Source organism: Anthonomus grandis, chromosome 9 (assembly GCF_022605725.1).
Source record: "Anthonomus grandis grandis chromosome 9, icAntGran1.3, whole genome shotgun sequence".
NCBI classification, from domain to species: Eukaryota; Metazoa; Arthropoda; class Insecta; order Coleoptera; family Curculionidae; genus Anthonomus; species Anthonomus grandis.
The window spans coordinates 27,411,312-27,434,839 of record NC_065554.1 but is presented as its reverse complement, the minus strand read 5'-3'; the positions used below and the strand labels follow the sequence as shown (position 1 = coordinate 27,434,839).

Sequence of the window (23,528 nt, the reverse complement as noted above, 5' to 3'; positions counted from 1 at the left end):
ACAAAGCCAAAAAAATGTTTTTTGAAATGTATGGACGTATAATGTTTCCTTAATTGAAGAGTGAAATATGCAAATGGGTCCAAGTGCCATTTTTCTCAAAATGCGAAGTTTTGGGGTCTATGCGCCACTAGAAACTTGCACTAAATAATTTATGTTTCTGTGCTGCCATCTTGATGATATTATTAAGAATCTTTTACAAACAGGCCCAAGTCCCCTTAATATTGCACATCATGCACATGTTCATTTTAATCTTACTTTTTGATTTAGATTGTAAACAATTGCTTTTTCGTCGCTGCTGTTATTTTTTGTGTCTAAAAATGAGTGAGAAATTCCAAATAATAAGTGAAAATATTGAAAGTGCTCCATCTACAAGCATGGATAACATACCAATAGACATTCAAAGGAAAAAAAGGAGCAAAACCGGTGACGTTCGTAAAGATAGCCAAGTTAAAAGAAACAGTGGACAATCTTTCAAAAAGAAAGAATCCTTCGTTCCAGAGAAGAAGGGCCCTTCTGAAGTATGCCAATTTTCAATATTTTAGCTTATTGTGTCTCATCTTATCTTAATTTCCAGGTATCCTGTAAGTGCAACTTTGCTTGCAAGGCGTTGACACTCGAGGCAAGAAAGCAAGTTTTTCAAAAGTTCTGGGACCATGGGCAATATGCTGAACAACAGAATTTTTTGATGCATTTAATAGAATGTGATAACATAAAACGCAGAAGACATGGCACTTAGAAGAACAATGGAAGAACGAGGAGGAAGACGTAGCAGAAGAGATTATTCCTGGAAATCAAAAATCATTGAGTTTATATCCTCAATCCCAACACGAGAAAGTCATTATGGAATAAATAAAATTCTTAATTGAATTAAAATTTAATGTATATTTTTATTTTTCTAGTGTATTGGATAATGATTAAAAATATAATTAAATAAAAGTATCAAGAAAAAATGTAAAATGCATTGTAAATTACGACTTTAGAATTAAAAAAAAAACATAATAGGTACTAATTTCAATAATTTGTTAATAGACGATTTTTTTATTAAAATATATTAAATTTTTTAAAAGTGTTTAAAAAATATTATTTATAACTAATGATTAGGCGTTTCTAAAATCATCCATATTATTTTATTTAATAATTATAATTATTTTAAATAATATTACAATTTTAATGTAAAAAATTATTCTTGAATTTACATCTAGCGATATTAAACTCCGAATCTCCAGCTAAGCGTAGAGGTCCCATGGTGTAATGGTTAGCACTCTGGACTCTGAATCCAGCGATCCGAGTTCAAATCTCGGTGGGACCTATACTTTTTTTCTTCTGTTTTTGCCACATTAAAATGCAAATGCAAGATATATAAATTTTCAAAACTTTATTAAAGAATTTTTTTAAACAATTTATTAATATGGTTTATTTTAATTATTTTTTTTTACAACTATAACAGGTACAAAAATAATTTATTATTATTAAAATGTAAAATTTATAATTTTATAATGAATGCTCAATTTTCTTTTGATAAATAGAAACATTGATGAAATCGGGGTCAGTCTACGTACATATAAATCAGCCAATGTGTAAGCTTTCTCTACTCATCGGTTCCATGGTGTAATGGTTAGCACTCTGGACTTTGAATCCAGCGATCCGAGTTCAAATCTCGGTGGAACCTTCACATTTTTTTTTAATAATTTTAATTTTGCATTGTCTCACGTTAGAAAAGTTAATAACTTTTTAGGAACTAAAATCACTTTGTTAGTTAAAATGTTTAATTTGTTTAAAAAATTAATTTTGGCTTTGGATTTTTTTGTACGAGATAATGTTGCTTAAGAACAATTTAATTTTTCTAATGCAAGGTTTGATTTTCGGATTGATCAATGTGAATTTTGACAGTTTATGAATTTTGAAAATTAAAAAAATTCTATTACTTCAATAATAAATAAATAATTTATAGAATTAGAATTATGAATATATATAGAATAATTTTTATATATAGTTTTAATTTTTGTAAAAATTGAAGATATTTTATAGGAAAAACTTATTGAACATATTTCTATATTTTAAAAATAATCTGTAATAGTTAAATACATTAAAAAAAATATATATATATATAAACTTTTATTTCTGTGTTAAAAATAACAATTCATAATCCTTTTTTAACTTTACATAATTTTTACCTTATATTTTCAACAGAAAAAAAATTTACAAACATAAACAATAACAACTGTCGTGAACTTTGTAATAATCATTTAAAAGCCCAAAATGAGGTGTCAATTGCTTAATTGCCACTAATATAGCCAAACGATCATCAATTTTAATGATTATCATTAAAAAGTAGGTAATTATTGGTTGTTACATTAAAGTAGCCGTTGTAAATTAGTATAGTAGTCAAAGTTAATTGAAAATTTGCAAAGTGACATCTCAAATTGATGGCAACATACTTATAAAAGCAATAAAACGACATCGAATAGTCAAGGTAAATAAGGGTTCGATACGTTAATTTAAATGTAAAAAAAGATATGGCGAAGTGCTTGTAAAGTCAGGTCAGTTTTGGGGTTGGTTTGCACCATAGATATTTGAGTTTGGATTTTTATTAATAGATGCTGCAACAGTTCTTTGGGAATACTTTGCTACACAACCGATGGTGCAAAGGTTAAAATGTAGTGACTCCTTGATCCTTACCATTGGAATTAGCATTATTAATTAGTCAATCCTTTTATAACGATATCTTATCCGGGAATTTTGTATGGACTTGATTTGCTTGTAATAAAGAAGTTTTGATTTAAAAAAAACATCAGATTATCATCATCTGGTTTATCGAGACATTTTTAGAAGTTTCTTAGGTTCATATAGGTAGCACCTATAGGGCTGCTTTTTTTCATATATTAACTGTCTACCCTATGGACATCTAAAAATGATAAACAATATATCCAGAAGTAAGAGTCACTAAAAGAAATGCGGAAAATGTTCTTAACAATCTCAAATACAAATTTCCAATGTGCATTCAGTTCTGTTGCACTAACAACATAAATCAATTAAATGTCATGTTACCCACAGATTATTAACTAATGGTAAAACTATGGATTTTGAGTTTGAAACTAATTTGAAATACATTAAACCTTTACAGAAGTATTTATTTTACTACTTTTAAGAGATATCCGTAAACGTTCCAACTTCGGAGGTTAATAGAAATACACATGGATTTTTTGTACTTGAACATAATGACTCCACTATGTATGGACATCCAAATATGGAACATTCACATATCTCTCATAAATATCTCACTATTTTTATTATAAAGGTCAGATTGTTCATTACACTGACCTTATACCTGGATTTTACCATTCTCTAGCGTAATTTTAGGTTCAAATTACCATTGCAGAATAGTGGCTAAATTTTTTGGAATGGTAGTCAGATTATCTCTATTCGACACCTTATTTCTGTATCAGGATTTAGATGTTCCGTGATATAACTCTGTCCAGATTTTTCAGATCAATCTGGAGTAGAGCATTAGAATATCATTGTCAATTGAAGACCATAAATTTAGTCTTATTCATATTTGTGTTGACCCCAATTTGTTCCTGTTTAGTAGATATTTAGTTATTCTACTTTGTCACTTATGATGACATCGTATCTTATTAATATATTCTCCATTGACTGATTACTTCCAATTCTTGTTATAAGCAGCCCGCTTTGGTCTGAATATATGTTTCGTCTGTTTGTGCCTCGTAATATTTGGGTTTCTTTAGCTTCATTTCTGTTTAGTCATACTGCTGCTTTTTGTGTTGTAGTATTAAAATTTTTTGCTCGGTCTATAAAGATACAAATTTACAAAACAATTTACAAATTTGTATCCAAGGAATTCTTCTTGTTTTTCCTCCTCTTAGAAGGCCATCATCCTATCTATTCTGACTTTTGATGTTCTAGCTCTAAACAAATTAGTGGAAATACAGTGGTACCATTCTCTCAGGTTATTTTACCAGGAATGTCGTGTTCTTTCTGTGCTTTTTTTTCTTTAATATTCTGCAACAATACGTCATATTTCTTTCCCTTCTTTATAATGCACCTTCTTTATCTTCATTGTGTTTAATATTTCCTTTCTCATTCTCATTCTCGACAGTACTTCCTCATCTGATGCCACCCAACGTATTTTTAAAATTCTTCTGGGACCCGGGCATGTTTTTGTTAAGTTAGGGTTGTGAGGCTTTTAAATATAATAAAAAATACACAAATAAACATTGTTTACTAATAACTTTTTTTATTTTCTTTTTTTATTTTGAAAGATACATGACATCCATTAAAATGGACATTGGGTCTTAACCTAAACAAAAATTCCTAATATATAATTTTTTTTTTTCAATAACATTTCAGTCTAAACCTATGAAAACGCAGAAAATAAATGTAAACTTAAATTTATTTGCTAATGAACTCCATGAAACAGTTTCTGTTGCCAGTAATGCACAAAAATGTGTTGCATGTATTACAAAAAAACTTGTTTTTTTGGAACAAGAGTCATTTTTACATCTAATCAATTTTTTTTAAGTCTGTGGCAATTTCTGGAAAGTGTTGTTTCCATTTTCTTTCGGTGCCTAATGACGATGACGGTGAATCGACAAAGATATTTCCCTCAGGATTTCTTCTAGTACCTACACCTCGGATATTTTCTTGGGATTCACGTTGTGGGTTGGGTGTATTTGTCAAAAGTTGAGTGGCAATTTCGATTTTAAAATCTAAATATTGTTGTATTTTGCATAGAGGGGTTTTAAATATTTTTTATCTTTTCGATAAAAAATCCATGAGTTAGCCATTGCTAGATCAAAGAAATGGAAAATGACCCTTACAGTCTTTTTAGCTAATCATTCGGTCTATCAAGTCTATTCCACCCATACGATCGTTGTATTTAACAACAACGTAAGGTCTTTTAACCTGACTGTATTTAGAGTCTTTCTTATAGACCACCTTTTACACGCATCGCTAGGTTGAATTCCTAGAGCACTAGATGCCAAAAGTACAGATTTAAGATCATACCATTGTACAACTACTATTTCGCCATCTTGTCTTACAATTTGTTCCGAGCTGCCTCTACCTATCCTGGCTATCATTTTTTTCGAAGTTAAATTTTCTGCCGCTGGTACACGAGATTTCATAATGGTTCCAGTACAATATTTCTCTTGTTGACGAAGATATTCGAGAAATGGTATTGTCGTGAAAGATCTATCGCAGTACACATGACTTTCAAGAAATAATGTCCTTCCAAGGCGAACAACAGCAAAAGGTCCAACACCAAGTCGTTTTACAGAATCATCTGGAAAAGTATTTTTTCCTTGATATAATTCAAAGTCTACGACAAGACCATCAGGGGCAGCAACAACAAAATTTTTCAAGCCCTTTGGATCTGGCTTTCCTCTAACGAACTGATTCATTTTACAAGTCGCTGCAAATGGGATCATCTGTTCATCTGCAGCAACCACTTTCTCTCTAGGTAGCTGCAAACACCCCTGCCATACTGCTTTTATAATAGGACGTACTTTCCAAAATTTGTCAGACCTGGGTACCTCTTCAGCGATGCTGCCATCAATGACGATTTTAAGGTTACTTCTTATAGCAAAAAATCTATCTCGAGTCATTTTATTTGCAATAGCTGAAACTTTAGTGGTTTTTGCCCAGTACTTTCTGATTTTGGGATATTTTAGACAGGACATCAAACAAACTATTCCAAAAAAATGTTTAATCTCATTAAGAGTCAATTTAAGAGATTCCTTTAAGTAAATACGATTTTGCGGTCCAATCATACCGGAGCTCTGCGCTGCATTCGTTAGAGGGCCCTTCAAAATTTGGAGTTGCAAAGGTATCATCTCTTCTCCAAAACTTTCGCTTTAAAGGATCCACAGATTGCTTGGCTATTTTTAAGTTTTCTCTCAAGACACTAAGAGGAATTCTATCTTCTTCTTCTTCCTCCTCACGGCTGCTTACTAGTTCTTCATTAATTATTTCTTCTTCTCTCCCCATTAAATTATCCATAGTTTGAATTTCTTCTTCATCATCAGACGTTTTAATGTCAGAGTCATCATTTCCGATGATTTTTAGTATTTGCTCCAATTTTTCGTCATCTTCCCCTGGCCGAAGCACTCTTTGATTGCCAAAAATCTTTAGGGTAATACAAAACTTATTTAATTTTTTTACTATTGTAATGTTATTTAAATTGGTCTATTAAACATTTGCAAATAAAAACATTCACAAAACGTCGATCATAACAAACGATGCGAGGTGTAAGCTGCTTAAATAATAAATTAACGAAACTGGAAACATAAAACTGGCATGTCCATTTAAATGGACGCTAGGTCCCTGGAGTCTATATGATGCTGTAAATGCTTATATGCTGTGGATTACATATATATTCTTCTTTAACGTCCACGATTCCATCCCCAATAACAAGAAAATAGGCATCTCAGTATTCTGACTCTTTAATAAAGTCGATATTCATCGTTAAATGAATGTAGATAGTCTATGTTAAAGAAAACGATAATGACATGGCAACGTTGCTGGATCCCTTTGTTAATGCCACCGACACAACGAATGACTGCCAGTGACGTCGTCAAAAAATATTTACATGATCAATATTTATTCTTAATCGAGTATGCTTCAAATATAATAATAAGTATATAATAATATAAGTAATATTACTGTTTATGTGTCTTTTTAACGCACTTTATTAAAGTAAAGGTAAAATAAGAAATATATAAATTAAATATCTAATAGAATTTTTAACGAATTATGTTTTAAGATACAAGCATTTTGCATAATATTTTTGTATTGTACTGACTTTTTCAAAGGAACAGTATTGCTATATCGGAAACTAATCCACCTAATGTCTTTATATTAAAATAATACATAAAAACAAAACATGAAATAAGTCCTGTTTGTAATACCATTGACATCGCTCCAGTTTTTTTTTTTTATAGTCTACTAGTATTTAAAAAAATATTTATATTTAAACAAATATTCCTATTTCACTTATACTAATATTTCCCGCATACATTCACTTTTAAGTTTTATTTAGGCATATTTCTAAGATCCCTTATTCTACGTTTATGAAGACGGTTCCCCCTTGATGTGATGTTATGAAAGTATCTATATTTACTTGTGAAAAGATCGACTTTAATTGCATTTTTTCCTATTAGGCGGCACAAGTTTTTACTATCGTAATAGTTCACACAAACACTTAAATGAGACCTTTTCTCTTTTTCAGTCAGACACTTAATAAAAAAACACAGAACCTAAAAGTATAAGCACAAAGCCGTTTGATATTTACTTAATTATCCTTTAGATATTTAACTAAAATTCGGTATATTTGGATAGATAGCAAAAATATATATCTAATCAGTAGCATTTAAAATATAATGAAAATTAAATAGCTTAATTTAAAGTTTGACACCCAGCAAGTAAGATCTTGGTAAGTAAGCATTTTGCGACGGCTGGTTTTTAAATTGTGTAAACCTAAAATCAGAGAATCGGTAAATATGCTTGTAAACAAAACACCCTTTTGCCCCCAAGGAATGATTCTATACTCTCAATGCTCCAAGGTTTTTACTGACTAGTTTTCCAGTTGTTGAACTGATTTTCTAATGGTCAATAATTTAGTCGTTTTGATAATTAAGTTAATTCCGCTCTCCTCGCTGCTCGTCAATCAACCTCTATAAATGTTCTATTGCTTCGTCAATGAATATGGTATCGTCTGCACAACAAATATTGTTCTTTTTCTTAACAAACCATCACCTGCAAACTAAAATTGTCCACGGTGAACAAGTGCGGTGTACGCACGAAAACCGAAAAGAGTTAATCTTGGTGGCAGTTAAAGGCGCGCTTACGCAACATGTTAAATCCAAAGACAAGCGATAAGATCCGACAAGACAATTTTATTGGCGTCCGAGAGATCAGATTATATTGGCAAATAATTTTATACGAGCGCGATTTTTGCGTTAAAAGGAATTTACTACCGCAATTAGTGTATAGGGTAATTATTTCGTCGCTGCACACGCGTTGCCGTTTAAATTACTACAATCTGACAGATTTCTTCGAGTTATTGCCCTATTAGAGATACCTGCCTTTCAATGTCAACGGTTTATTTTATTGCTTCGCTTATTTGATGTAACGTTTGCAGTTTGATGCTTTCAAGAGGATTGAATTGGAAAAATTGGATGTTTTGATGAAGTGTATCACACTTTTTGAAGAAAGTAGAGGCATAAGAGAAAGAAGAATGAGAGGAAAAAAAAATATGAAGAGTAAAGTGATATTTTTGATGGTGTAATTTTCAAAGAGATATTGATAAGTGTGTCGTAAAAAGTAAATTTTAGTGTGATTTAAATGAGTTTGATTCGTACTAAGTCAGTATGATTCAAAAAGTGACTTAAAATATATTTGCTAGGTTTATAAAGGGTTTGTTCGAACGTGTATATATTTATTGTTAAAATGCATATAAAAATTCAAACCAAGAGAACTGAAATAGAAATAAAACTGACTTTTTTATTTTTTTTTTAAATTTTATATACCCAGAAAGGGAGTTTGTTAAAAAAAATTCCAAAAAAAAATCCATAATGTCTTTTTTTAATTTTTATTGTAGTCCAGGTTCAAACCATTGAGAAACTGGTTTTGTATCATTTTTTTAACTTATCCAAAAAAGCTCCAAAATTAGTATTTTATGGGTGGCTTTTTTTAAACATGGCACTTCTCTTTTTATATTTTTAGGTAAAGATTTATTTTATTTTTCAAAAAATGTTGCTTATCTAATTTAAAAACAATATTTCTATATAATATAATATTATTCATCTAAGACTTCTATTTTTATATTTAGTTGGCCACCTTGACTTTAGTGAATGATTTGACTGAAACCCTCTTCAATTCTTCCTACAAGACTAGCCATAAATCGTTTGAGTTTTTATTTCTAAATTAATTTCTCATTTGCCGCCACATATTTTCTATAGGGTTCAGATCGGCAGATTGGGAGGGCCAATCCAATACTAGTTTTTTTTTTTGAAAGCCAATTCTTAACTAGTCTTTCCAGATAGCACAGATCTTCCAGTGAAATATCCAAATACATTATAGACTGTCGGGTAACCATTATGGATATCTAAGGGATATATTAGTTTTGGCTTGACTAAGGATATCCACAATCCCTGTATCCAAAAAGACCTTTAGCCAAAAACTAATATCCAATGAATATCCACTGCTTAGATTTGTGCTATCTGAGTTTATGATTATTATCCTGTTCATTCAGGCTTCACTTTTCTAAGGGCAACAAATTACTCTTCAAAATGTGAACATACTTTTGAGCATCCCATGAATTCTGACTAATAAGTCACTACACCAAATTTTCTCCAGTATGTTTCACAGTTAGAAGCAAATACTCGAATCTTTGACAAACAGGTCTTCTTGAATATCCTGCAGAACCACTTCTAAATAAATTCAACTTGTTTTTATCGCTGAAAAATAATAAAATCCACTGATTTAGTGTCTAATCTTTCTGATTTATAGCAGACTTTACCACTCTATACGGTTTCGTCAAGAATATTTTTTAACACAGTGTAAAGCATGGAGATTTACCATTATAAGATAACGTCTAAGAGTCACGTTTGGGCATTCTTTCGTAAGTTCCTTTTATAAAAATTGCTCGGTCTGTTTTACTATTAAGTTTAGGTTCTACACTTGTTGATGAATAATTTTAGCAGCTTAATTATGGCGACCCAGAGAGGCGTTGTCTGCAAGTTGTCGCCAATCTGCAATGATATGTATCAACTCACCCATTGTATTATATCATTGATTTCAAGTTGAAAGCAATGTTCGCAAACTCATGTTCATAAAAAAAAAATGCATGAAAAAATTAAGATAAAAAATGCCCATGGAGTAAAAAGAAAAATAAAAAATGTAATACAGCACAGAATAGAAAATATTTTAAAAAAGAGTATATAGACGATTTCATCAGGTCTATTGCAATTCTTCAATCATCAATCAATTCTTAAGCTGCGAATATAGAGAGCTAAAAAGATTTGTTATTTAATACTTGTGAAACCTCAAAAACTACATGGAGACCCTACGTACCCATACATATTATATACATACCTAAAGGTAAATAAAGTCCTTTCGCGTTGGCAGACAAACAACACGGCAAATTGAAATATAAATTCGCGAAGCGAGAACGACAATATTATTCAAGCGATATAATTTTCTGCAGTTTACAAGATGCCCATTATGCGATGTTGCAATAATATTTTCTGACCGAGTCCGACGCGGCACCCTGTAGAGAGCTAAACTGTGGCGAGGTCGTTATTCATTTTTCGGAACACCTCGTATGTATAGGGATTTGAATTCTTGGATTTTTTTTTTTTTTTAGATTTGAGATGCACCAAGAAGAGAAAAATAATTGGTTAGATTCATATCTTTACTAAAATGGAGGAACATTGTTTATAAAATGAGTCGAATTTGGTGCTTTAAAAAGACCAGAGAAATATCAACTACTTGCCAGACAGCACACGTTCTTCAATGGATGTCCAGTATTGATCCAAACTAAGTCGAAATGTCCATGGATTAATAATGGATATTCTATGGATAATAATTATGAGTAGCCCAATGGACTTTCTCCAATGGAATTGACCCTTATTGACCCATTGACCCTTCATTTTTTGAAAACTTTTATTAATTTACTTAGATAGAATGAATAGAGAAGCCATTGGACTTTTATTTTTATAGATACATAAGATGTCCATCTCTGGTCGAAAAATTGGCTTTAGGCTTACAAGAGGTACAATTGATTCACGAATTTCTTAATCCTACGTTATAAAAAGAAAGCGAAGCCATTGAACAAATGAAAATTAATAGCCATTGAATGTTTGGTCCAAAAAAGCCATTTTTGGTCAGTTCTATTTAGATTTTCGAGTATTTATCATTATGTTATTGATGCCATACTCGAACTGTGTCAGTGTAAATAGGTACAATCAGGTACACATTTGTTTGCATACGTATTTATTTTTATCTATTTCCAATATAATTGATATGAATTTTATTAATGAAAGTGCGAATAATAGAAATATGTCCGATACCTTTTATACTGGGAAAGCATTCATGGACGCTTCATACGATTGAAGTAAAGCAAATATATGAACCACATAATATTCATAATCCATGATCTAATTACTTGGAAACTAGAATACTATACTAATACTGGGAAGTAAAAGAATGAAAAAGTTTATACAATAATATATTTTGTTAACAATACACTTTATGTATTACCTATGGTATTTGATGTCGGAAACAAAAGTTAAATTCAAAAATTGAACATAGATGATCAAGTAAATTTCAGTGAAGCATTAAGTTTAAATTGGAATACTATAGATTAACAAGATTAAAAAGATGCTTATAGTCTAAGAATTTATTAGGTCTTGGAACTGTTTTTATTAACTAATATCTTGTAGTTTTTAGCTTATCTATATATATTTATTAAGCTATAGAATTTATCTATATTATTTACTATTCTGTTTTTGAAGGTGGTAGACAATGGTACAGTGAAAACATCTTGTCGGACTTGCATTGTCTTATTTATTTAATGTAACACGACGTTTCGGTTGGTAAGTATCTCCAACCGTTATCAAGTGTAAACTGGATTTTACTATCCAGTTTACCTTATTTACTTACCTTTTTAGTTTATCCAATTTACTATTCTGTTGACAAAAGGGAGAAAAACTTCATAATTTGTGGAAAATTGACACGGGATTTGGTATATATTTAGTTTTTAAGCTCGATTACTACGTACACCTCAAATATTTAATAAAATGACTCCGATATCACATAATGCCACTGCAATATGCTTTTCGTACATGTATACATCTTTTAGTGTTATAATAGAATATCATACACAGGGAAATAAAAAAGAAGGAAATGCATTAATCTGTATGAAACACAATAAATATACCAAATACGATATAATAATTAAAAAAAACTTAAGAATACAAATTTGCCCAAAGCTAAACAATGATTTAAAAAATTAAATTTATTTTAGAAAAACCGCAGTGATGTACTTTTTCCTTATTAAAAAATATTAACGATAAACCCCTTATGGACGACACTGATAAAAATTAATTTTTTTCTTGTACATCGAAAAATACTTCCTGATGCATAAAACCTATGTTCAAATTAAAAAAAAAATCTACACTGCTGGTTAAAATTTATAAAAGAACTTTTTTTTTAAGTTTTGATAAGTATACCTAATTATTTAGGAGCTCATTTTATTAAACGCATGTTGTAAACATTCAATATTCCTTATTATACTTTAAAGTTTATTTTTTATAAAATGTATTATCTGATATTTATCGTCGGAGTTCAACCAAAAATGTAAAAATATAGACCAAGTGTACCAAACGTTTATTTAACTATCCTGCGTTGTTTGAGATCTATGAGCTAAATAAGTCCTGCCTTCAATACAGCCTTAAGGATTTACCCATTAATTTATTATGAGAGTTGTATTCAACTGGATGGAGCTTCTTGGAATTTTGGATTAGGTGTGAAAGAATGGTTGAATACAAATTATTCACAACGAAAGATTGGCCATATGGGGAGAAATTACTTAAATAATGAACTTGTTAAAAATATTGGACTAGTGGTGTAGGCAGCCAGGTCACCACATCTTAATCCTCTAGAGTCTAGACTATTGTTTTAAAGATGAAGGTTACGCAAATCCTATATTTACAAAGGAATATTTGGTTCTAAGGAGTCAGCAAGCCTGCAATGAAATGCGACAAAATCATCATCAAGCAGCCGCTACATGCGTTGAAGATGTCATAAATTTCTTGAAATGAGTGAACTTACTACATTTTGAGTAATTTTAATTTTAATTTTGTTATTGTTGTTGAAAGTCACTTTAATAATTTTTTTTAATTTTCATTGTTGTATAATAATTTTTTTTTATTCAGTTTGTACTTTAATTTTTTTGTGGTAAACGGCAAGTCTTAAAAGCAATTTTTTGCTACCTTGTTTTTTATCTTTGCTACCTATCCGAATGTATTCAATTTCAACTAAATATCTAATGTAGTTTTAAAAATATAATGAAATTTAAATAATTTAATTAAAACTTGACATCCTGTATCTTTATAACGAAGCGATTTTGTCATGAGGTTTACATTAGAAACTGATGTCATTTTGAGCTTTTCTATTCGCCTTTTAAGTTTCCTTTTTCGAAACTGGACCACCCTGTATATCCCTTTGCATTGACAAAAGAATCATTCTGTGGACAATATTATTCAGTAGTGACTACTTTTGTGATATTTGTATCATTCAATGAACATCCATTGAATTATTTGAAAAAAGGAAACCTTTGGATGTCCATAGGAAACATTTGTACCGTCTGGGTTGAACTATTTCAATTAGCTTTTATAAAAAATTACATTCCAAGACTCGCTATAACAAAATATTTCCATGTTCGCTTCAATTTTTTCGCAATTCTCCATAGAATTCGCGACTCGTCCGAAAATGTGAAACCGTATCAACGAAAAAGCGTCGTTTCACTTTTAAACAGTCTCAGACCGATTATAAAATTCCGCATTCGGGCTCGTCCGAAAAAACCCTAATTGATTACCGAAAGAATTTTTATGTGTTCAGTTTTATTACTTTACGTGTGGACATGTGTCGCGTTTTGGTCTCACTTACTGTGTGGAGTGACTCGGATTCCCGGAACAACGTTATCGTACCTGAACGAAATTTTTTTTCAGCACTATAATCGTTGAAGATCCAATTTCTCCTTGCGTAACAATTTGACATAAATTACTTTTTAATAGTGTGTCCAGATATAATTCCTAAATGAAAGTTATTTTTCTTCCCGGTACTTACTAATTTATTTTGTATTTTATGAGTAAGTTTTAATTTTGCTCCAGGTGTTCATGATTTTAGAATCATTTGGAAAACTTCTTTCATTTCAGTGAAACTTGTCAGTGGACTTCAAAAATAAGTCCTAATATTTCAGATAGTTCAGGTTATGTCATCATGTCGCTTCATTTCCGTTATAACTCAAAAATCAATGAACTTGTCAGTACAGCGGTTTAACGAATAATATATCTTGAACTTTTTGAATTAAATTAAGTGCTTTTCTTGTGGTTTAAGGCCTCAAAGTACTACGGTAAATAAGTGATCTATTCTTAAATTACGATTGATTAAACTTTTGTAATAATACGACTTATAAAATTTTTTTTTATTAAGGAAGTATCGAACTCTTAACAAAGACACAATCCGTAAATGTCACTTATAAGTTATTATAAAACTGCATAACATAAAGGAATACTTGCATCTCTAATTTTTCTAGTTCACTAATTTTTATGTTAGACTTGTCTGCAGGTTCAAGGGACAGTTATGTTACTCTTGCCAATTTTGTTTATTTTAAAAATTCTGGTGTCGCCTAATTTTTCATATCTAACGAAACTTTTAGATTAAAGAAGTCTCGAAAACACAGCTTCTTTACTTGAAACGGTTTACCACTTTTTGCAGTTTAAATTAAAATTATCTGCTCGTTAAGTAAGTAGGTTGCACTTGATTTTAAGTAACTCTTCACTTGCCGTTGGATTATAGAATGCTTAGAATCCTCCTTTTTCTGCATAAGTCCTGTTACAAGAATTAAACAGAAATTTGCTCTCGAGTGCTATTCGTCACATCCCAGATATAGCAGAAATATTCGTCTTAATGTGTGTCTCCTTTTATTTCAGAAATGCTAAAATCTAAAATATTTAATTTAGAATTATAGTAGAAAAACGACATATTTCACTTAGTTAATCAAACCTAACGACTATATGATTACCGCTAATTCTTGTTTTGTTATTTTCGTTATTTGATCATGGCAAATCCTTTTCCATGATATAATATTCATATTTAGCACGTACCTAATTCTTCTTCTTCAATATCTGAGCTACAATCATACGAAACACAGAACGAACTTCGGTCCTTTTTATTTTAGGAGTAAACAAAGATATATTGAATTCCTTGTGAAAGATATTAGTTTCCATAAGACATGTTTTTTTGCCTACATTGATCAACATAATCCACCTTCTATACAGTGCGTCCCAAAAGTTATGCTCATTAAAAATTAAGCGATGCGTTTTTGGACCCGTCGATTTTTATTTCGAGTTGCGCTTTCTTATAAGTGATATTTGTATATACAGGGTTGTTCAAAAATAAATTTCGACCCTCAACTTAATTTTTTCCAGGGAAAGCACTTTTTTTCAAATTTTATTTTTGAATTTCGCGTAGAATTCTACGCTTCTTCATGCAACAGTTATCGAAAAAAACACGATTCATATAATATATTCATATTCACGTGATAAATTAAAAAAAAAAAGCAAAAATTTTATTAAATGCCTAAAATGGTTATCATTCGTGGCCTGACAATATGTAAGGGCAATCAATAAACTCTCGTTGCACATTTTTAATCTTTTTTAATTTAATTCTCTTTCAAATCGTCTAGATTAACAAATACCTTGAGGTATCCCCACAAAAAAAATCGATTGGCGTTAGGTCAGGCGAGCTAGCAGGCCATTCAATGGGTCATCTCCCTCCTATCCACCGATTGCGAAAGGTTTCATTCAAAAATATGCACAGTGTGCGCACTCAGTGCCAAGGAGCACCATTTTGCTCGAAAATTGGTTCTTCGTCAATATAGTCTGGGTTCAGAGGGTTTGGAAAAAAAGCTAGTAATGCTAAAACTAATTCAAATTGGAGAAAATCGAGATGCTGTTAAATTCTGTTTAAAGAAAAATAGACCTATTACTCTTCCGCGCACTATTTTACACCACACATTGAGTATTTGAGGATACTGAGTGTTTAACTCCATCGTTCAATGCGGATTTTCTGCAGGTTAATATCAACAATTTTGTCTGTTCACACAACTAAATTATTATTTTGATTGCACATTTTTTCAAGCATTCATAAAACTCATTATCAATTTTTCATATCCAAGTATTTTATCTTATTTAATTCCTCTATAGAGAGTTTATGATAATTTGGAGTGACATTGTAATATTTTATAGTGTTTAAGTTCTTTTCAGCTATGTTCCTTACTTTCTCCCAAGACTTTTCATCAAACATGACACCTGTATGTCACAATAGTATCCAAATTAATTTTTGGAATTAAGACTATGTTTGTTAATAAATTTCACGAACCTGTCTTCTTTGGTAAAAAATTGAAATTAATGTTATGGGTCTCTAGTTAGATACAAACATGGGATCTCCTTTCATAAATAATGGCTTAAGAATTCCTTCGTATAAATACTGAGGGAGAAAATACATGTACAGAAATTCTTTTATGCGTTAAACAGATTGTTATCAATTATTCGGCATTTACTTGTGTTCCTGGGCACACAAACAAATTTTTTATAAAAATCAGACATAATATAATCATGTATTATATAGATTTTATAGTTTATGATCTACAGATAATTTTCTATTTGATTTTAAGGCATTTGAGGTGAAATTTCTCGGTTATTTTCTGGATCCTTGGACCTCTAAAATAATTCTTATTTACGTTATTTTATTTCAGACATTTGAAGCAATCCTAACATTTGTCCTAGGTCTTTGAAAGTGATTTTCAATTTGATTCCAGGAATTTTCATATTTTTTTTAAGTAGTTGCTTATTCCTTCTGCGTTGTTGAGATTATTCTTGTGTCCCTAGACTAACATAGTAATTTTTAAAGTGATCCAGATGTATCAAAATTTCCATTTTATTCCAGACATTTTTTCCTTTTAAGTTACGGTTTATTTGTTCACATAATAATCCAGTTAAATAGACTAATTTTTCATTTAATTCCAGGTATCTAATATTTCTTAATCTCTGCTGTACTTCATTTACATATTTAGAAGCTATTCATCACTTCCTATATATATTTCAGTATATAGAATGAATGAAGATGACACATCCTATAGATATTTCACTTATAAAGCCATTTCTCATATTATTCTTAAAGATTTAAACCATTTTTATCATTTGTCCAAGCGTTTAGAAGAATCTTTACACTTAACATCATTATTTATTTTATTTAAGGCATTTACTAAATTTTCCGGAGATTTGGAGTAATTTAGATTTTATTCCAGGCATTTTAATCCATTTTCCCTTTTTTGTTATATTTCAAATGTACTTCTTTATAACAGTACTATGGTTAATATCTTTCTATAATTAATCCAATTAAATGGATCAATTTTACGTTCTATTCAAAGATTTCAAACGATGTTAAAATACTTTAAGACATTTAAAACGTAGAAATTTATTCATTAGTTTTAGGCTTTAAAATTAATTTTAATACTTAAAAAAGTATTAAAGAATTTAGTATTAAGCGTGTTGTGCGTCAACGAGGATTTTGAAAGTAAAAAATAATAACTTCCATGGATATTAAAAAAAAAATTATTCAGTCAATCTGATTTGGTGAAAAAAACAAAAACTAACCCAATTTTTAATGTACTTTTTAAAAAATCTGTTCAATTCGTTTTTAAATAAAATACGAGTGAAAAAAAATTTGAATGGATGTTTTTCGAAAAAAAACCCAAAAGTTATTTTTAATTTCGTAGAAGAGAGCAATATGTTAACTTCAAGACCATATCGTCAGTTTACTGCCAAAACAAGATAAGTACATTTTTACCATTTTTTCGTAATTAAAATTTCTATATAAACTTACTGCATAAATCATATAAGTGTTGGACAATGGAAAGGCAGTAAATGATGTAGGCTTGTTTTGGCAATTTTTTATTTTGCTCAAAACTGTACAGCGAAAACAGATTAAGTGCACAAAACTAACAAAATGTAGTACTTATCTGGTTTTGGCATTAAGCCGACGATATAAATGATTTATAAATAAAATCGATGTTATATTATTACATCTTAATCTTATAACGATTCTAAATCTATCGGTCCAAACTTGAAAAGAAGTAAACCACCATACTTAGCCGATATAAAATTAAGATATTCATCCCCAAGGCAGCATTGGCGTGCTGAAATTAATTTCCACAGGTACATCTACCAAATTATACAGTAAGTCATGCTTTGCTAGCGATAAAAAATCGGCAGATTCCTATCTAAAGGATAAGGATAACCTTAGAGTTAACAATAATTGATAGTGCAGACTGGCTCTTCTCACGAACTCATGATTTGACTGGGTTTATTTCTGACGCAGTTCTCCCGTAATAATACCCAATTTTTTTTTTAAATAAATTATCAAACCAATGCATATTTTTGTTTATTTTTATCAGTTTATTAGTTTTAAGTTTTCTCAAAAAAATTATAAGGTTTATATTGAAATAAAATATTTACTTTCCTTCGGTTTTGGTATATTCCCTAATGCTTAATTCATATTACTTAAGATTCTGACTCAATCTTACATAGGGATAACGGATTAAAATCTAATGCAATAAATGAACCCAATAATATGGTCAACAGGGATTTTGTGGCCCAGAGGCGATGTTCGGCAACTGAAAAATAAAACGACCGCGCGCGATCTCCCTGTTATTTTCTAGATTTTTGACGTGTAGAAATTCTGGTATCGATAAAGTGCATAATATTTAATTTAGATCACGAAGTTCACATTTTTAGAAAACGCTCTTATATACCGTGTGGTTAAGTGTTTAGTTGACACGCGAAGGTTATTTCGATACAATATTGTGTTCAACTGCACAAAGTTCGATATCTTAAAGAGCGTTTCTGCTGCTATTTTTTGAAGAAAAGAACATTTTTTGAAATACGTTTTTTGCACTGGAATATAATATTGAGTATAAATGCCTTTTGCTCATTTTTAGACAATTGCCAAAATTGATTATTTATTGATTTTCTTGCAGTTTTTGTAGCCAGGTAAGACTGCATGATTTTCAGCACCTTTTTTTTGGCTGCTAACAATTTTAGAGTCTTGCGATCGGTATCAAATTTCGTTCTTTTACAAAAGTTAGCCGTTTCTAAAAATAAATATTAATAATCAGTTTTAAAATGTACTTAAAAATAAAATGTTTAACTAGGTACCTTTTTGATTTTATTCTTTAACCTAAAGCCTAGAAGATAGACGATTTGGAGGAATATCTTCACTATTCGTATCATCATTCGTATCATGTTCACTTTCAAGATTTTTATTGACAAATTGAACAATATCACCAGAAAATATTTAAATATGTAATAAAAGGGTAAATCAAAAAAGAGAAATAATTTAACACACCTTCATCAATGCAGCAAACCTCTTGATTTTTATTAGGTGATTGGGTCACAGAATTTGCGAATTCTGTTACTTCCTGGGAAGATGCTTTAATATTCTCTATTTCAAAACATTCTAAAAAAGAAACAATAAAATTAGTATTTTAGAAATAATATAAAACATGACAGATATACCTTCAAAGCTGGTAATGTTTTTTTCAGAAGTGGGCATTTGAAACTCTAGCTCCATACTAACATCATTATTCTGAGCAATTACCTAATTGGTTACTGCATGGTTGCTAATTATACAAGGTCTGTCCAGTTTTACAAAGACTGGCTTTAAATTTATCGGTAATGAAGACTTGTTAGGTTCCAAATTTTCAATGATTGGTAATTGTATAGGTGACTTATGGTGTCGTACATTGCCTAAATTGCTATTTATCTCTTCGATATTATCTAATAATTAAAAAAAAAACTAGAACAGATTAGGTGTAGTAATATAATATAAAGTTAAAATGTTTACCTTGATTACTAACATTTTCTTTATTAATCAGTTGATTTGGTTTGGTGATATCCTCAGTGAAAGGTTCTATGTTATCATCATAAAAAAACTCATTATCAGAATTAGGATGATGATTTAACCAATTTGATACTTTATCGTTGCTAATTATACAAGATTCATCTTGTTTTGTGTTTGTCGGTAAGAAAGACATAGGCTGCATTACATTACATTTATGCATACATAACCTGAACTGGTTTTTCTATTTTCATTTAAAACTGATTTTGAAGACAATATTGACCGTCAAATTCTTAGTAAAACCGCGGGAAGTACAGCGTGCCTAGTAAAAACGCGGCAATTGCGTACTTAACGTCAGCACTTGCCGCCTAATTATGCGCATGTTGCAGATACTGCGTTATCGTTAAGAAGCGTAGTAAATTTTGTAGATACGGCTAAACAATTTTAGTGATTAATTCAGATTTTATTTTAGATACGGCCTTATATCTTTGTAAGTAATAAGAAAAATTTTGATACCAAAAACTCGATTTTCGAATTTTCTGTAGATACCGCCTTTTTATTGTGGACGGCAGTTTTGTGCCCTATTTTTAACAAATAATTTGCATTATATTTAAATATTTCCACAGGTTATTTGAGTTTAAATTATCCCTACACTGCATGCAAACTTCTTCAGTTCTCTTGTAACCAAACAGGCATTTTTTTTGATTGGTACTCTAAAAATGTTGATTTTTCTTTGTATCAAATTTGCCGCTTAAAAAAATTATAGCTTACTCCAGTTCCAATGTATGAGGCATCTATAGTATTATCAGTATAGTCTGTAGATAAACTATTTTTTCCTTATTCATATTTGGTACAAGCTCTAAATTTCTCTTATAGCACAACTATCATGATAATAATTAGGTTTGCAAATGGAGCAAGTTACACTATCAAGCACCTTTTTTTTGCACTACTAACAAATTTTATCAACGGAACATACTTCACCTACTTAATTAATCAAAGTGTAAGTCTGGAACGCAGTTGCTAAATAAATATTTAAACAAAGTTTTACATCCCAATAAATTCCTCCAGTTTAAGACGACGTATATTTTCCGAATATTATTACAATTCTAAAGATTTCACTTCAGCTAAAGCTTTAATCTGTTCCTGAAGATGCTGCCTGAATAAATGAAACGGGTGAACCGAATGTAAATTAAAAAAAATATAAATATAATTTTTTCGCAGTGTTTAAGAGGCAGGCCATGGGTTAACGAAGCGTATATTTCATTCAATATTCGACCGGCATGGGTTGTCAAAATCTGTTAAATGCGTATCGCCACACCTATGGGTCGATTGTTTGGGTTGTAAATTAAAAATCCAAGAAACCCACGCATCGGATTTTGTTGATTTTTTAAGGCCTCGTTACGTCCTACCCGTCCCACGTGGTCGATCCTTTTCCTCATAAAGTAGACAATAAAGAAGGTTTTAGTTCTTCTTTAGTTGAAATTATTAGGAAATATACAGGGTCTATCATAGTAATACTAGATATCAGATATATCTAGATATAACAATATATCAGAGTAATACTCTGAGAATCAGAAACAGCTTCATAAATACCACGAAAAATATTAAATTTCAAATTGCTCTTTTATAATTTGCATTTTTTTTTAATTTTTTATCAAAGAGTTTTATGAGTCAATAAAGAAAATGATTGTGATTTTACCAAAACTTTCAATAATGCTAATAGAAATGCCCTAAATGAGCCAGTACGTTGATTACCAAGATATTTTTAAATACTTGGACTAAAATGGAAATTGATTTCAGATAATAAGAATATTATGAAAATTCTGTTGAATTGATTATATAAATAATAGTATTTTCCTTCTATGTACTGGTAATTTACGTTGGCTTGTAGCAAGAACCCCTTTTTAAAACATTCTTATAGCACAAACTGTTCAGCTTAAATAAATATTTTAACATTAGATCCTGTACTTAATTCTCACAGTTATATTTGTTATTATAGTATGCATATTATTTATCATTCAAATAAGAGAATTTCAAATATATTCTCATCAGACATGGAGACTGAACTGAGATCATTTCAAGGCATTTCTTTAATAATTTTTTCATATATCATTTTATCCGAAACCTAATTAGATTAATCATCGATATTTTCCATATGACTAAACGAAACTAGCGGCCACGTCATTGTACCTAAACCGAAACTTAAATCGAATTAATAATGAAATTCACGCGCCAAAAGCCTCGCGCACGTCCTTGAAATCAATCACCAACGTTATCTGTGATTTCCCAGACATATCACCATCGCACAGGAGGACGAAAAATTCTGTTCAGGTCAAATGTAGGAAAAGTATGTAAGGAGTGTCGATCACGTACCGTATGGTGACATTGCGGGTACCATCGGCCGCCATGTTGAATAATAAACACCTCACGTTTGTGGGCTACCATAAACTAGGTAGAAGCGCTACAAAACTGATCGTGAGTATATTGAAGGTTATTTCTGGGTTTGGGTGACAACACATTCTTTTTTTTTTATAATTAAATTTTAGGAGCTACGTTTTAAATTAATATTATGCCTAATATACTTTGGGAACTCATGATTGTGCAGCCTCTAAATGTGTCCAAATTTCATGATTAAATGAAGATACAAGATTAATTTATAAATAATTGGAATTAGAAAGTTTCATATATGGAGTTAATTATAAACAATGCCCCAATTTAATTTAATTGCCTAAAAAGGTTTTGAAATTAACCTAAAAATTTCCAGCAGTTTTATCTCAGTATTTTTGGTCTCAAATAAATCCTTAAGATCCTCTCTATCCACGTGTAAAAAATTAAATTGTTTTTAGTAGCTTTTGAGTTATACTTAAAAATATCGATGAACGATGAAGAAAAAATTAAATTTTGAATTCTATATGGTGTAGAAAATTGGTGCCGACTTATAAACTTTATAGACGTCATTCAGAAAGCCATATTTAAATTCTCAAGCGAGTTTTAAAATTAGGGCAGCAACAACAACCTCGTCAAAAAACCAGGAGTTTTCTGACCCGGATTATAGGGATGATGGTTGATGAATACCGCTTAGGTTTTTATTAAGATACGACAAAACAGATAAAGAAAGAAACCTTTAAAATAAAGTCACCTGACCCTGTAGATTAGAGGTTAATCAGATCAACCCCCTGGTACTCGTCAAAAGAAATATATGATTAATAAAACCAGTTTTTAGCCTCGACACATTGAATGAAACAAAAAAAGTCGATGAACGCAAAGAAAACGCACTATAAACCGAGAATCTGCAGGGTATCTTATAGAAAATAGAGGAAACACTGTCTAAAATTAAAGGAAAAAACTTGGATCCAGTGGTGCTAAGGAAAATAAAAACAAAGGGACAGGAGGTCTTCGGAGAGTCAAAATGTCGACTTTTTGACGCTCTGAGCTCTTTAATATCCTCGACATTAATTCAAAATTGTATTTTTCTATTGAGGTTTATCCAATTACATATGGAAACACTCATTTTATAATAATTCTTCGCTTATTTTTAAAGTGCGTCCAGGATATAGGTCTTAAAAGAGCCAAAATCTCGACTTTTTGCCGGTTTTTCGGACATATCTTTGTCTCAGTTCTTTAATATCCTCGGTGTTAATTGAAAATTGTATTTTTTTATTCGGGCTTATCCAACTACATATAAAAACACTAATTTTATATTATATCGTCACTTATTCTTAAACTGAGTCGAGGATATAGGTCTCAGAAAATCTAAAATCGTGACGTTTTAGTCGGTTTTTCGTACATATCTCTGGCTCAGTTTTTCAATTTCCTCGGTATTA

The 23,528-nt window shown here is 30.5% G+C and overlaps 1 protein-coding gene and 2 non-coding genes across 3 annotated transcripts; 2 read left to right on the top strand and 1 right to left on the bottom strand.

Annotated features, from left to right (window-relative positions):
* The first annotated feature begins 1,237 nt into the window (after positions 1–1,237).
* Positions 1,238–1,309, top strand: Trnaq-cug (transfer RNA glutamine (anticodon CUG)). Its single transcript has one exon. It is a non-coding gene; the product is annotated as a tRNA-Gln (tRNA).
* Positions 1,310–1,597: 288 nt separating this feature from the next.
* On the top strand, positions 1,598–1,669 carry Trnaq-uug (transfer RNA glutamine (anticodon UUG)). Its single transcript has one exon. It is a non-coding gene; the product is annotated as a tRNA-Gln (tRNA).
* A 3,202-nt stretch (positions 1,670–4,871) lies between these two features.
* Positions 4,872–5,624, bottom strand: LOC126740162 (piggyBac transposable element-derived protein 3-like). The gene has a single exon (XM_050446091.1). It carries the CDS (start codon positions 5,622–5,624, stop codon positions 4,872–4,874), a length of 753 nt encoding a protein of 250 aa, XP_050302048.1.
* Between the last annotated feature and the right edge of the window lie 17,904 nt (positions 5,625–23,528).

Excerpts from the sequence above, each read along its gene's own strand:
- LOC126740162 (XM_050446091.1), bottom strand. The coding sequence starts at position 5,624 with ATGACTCGAGATAGATTTTTTGCTATAAGAAGTAACCTTAAAATCGTC.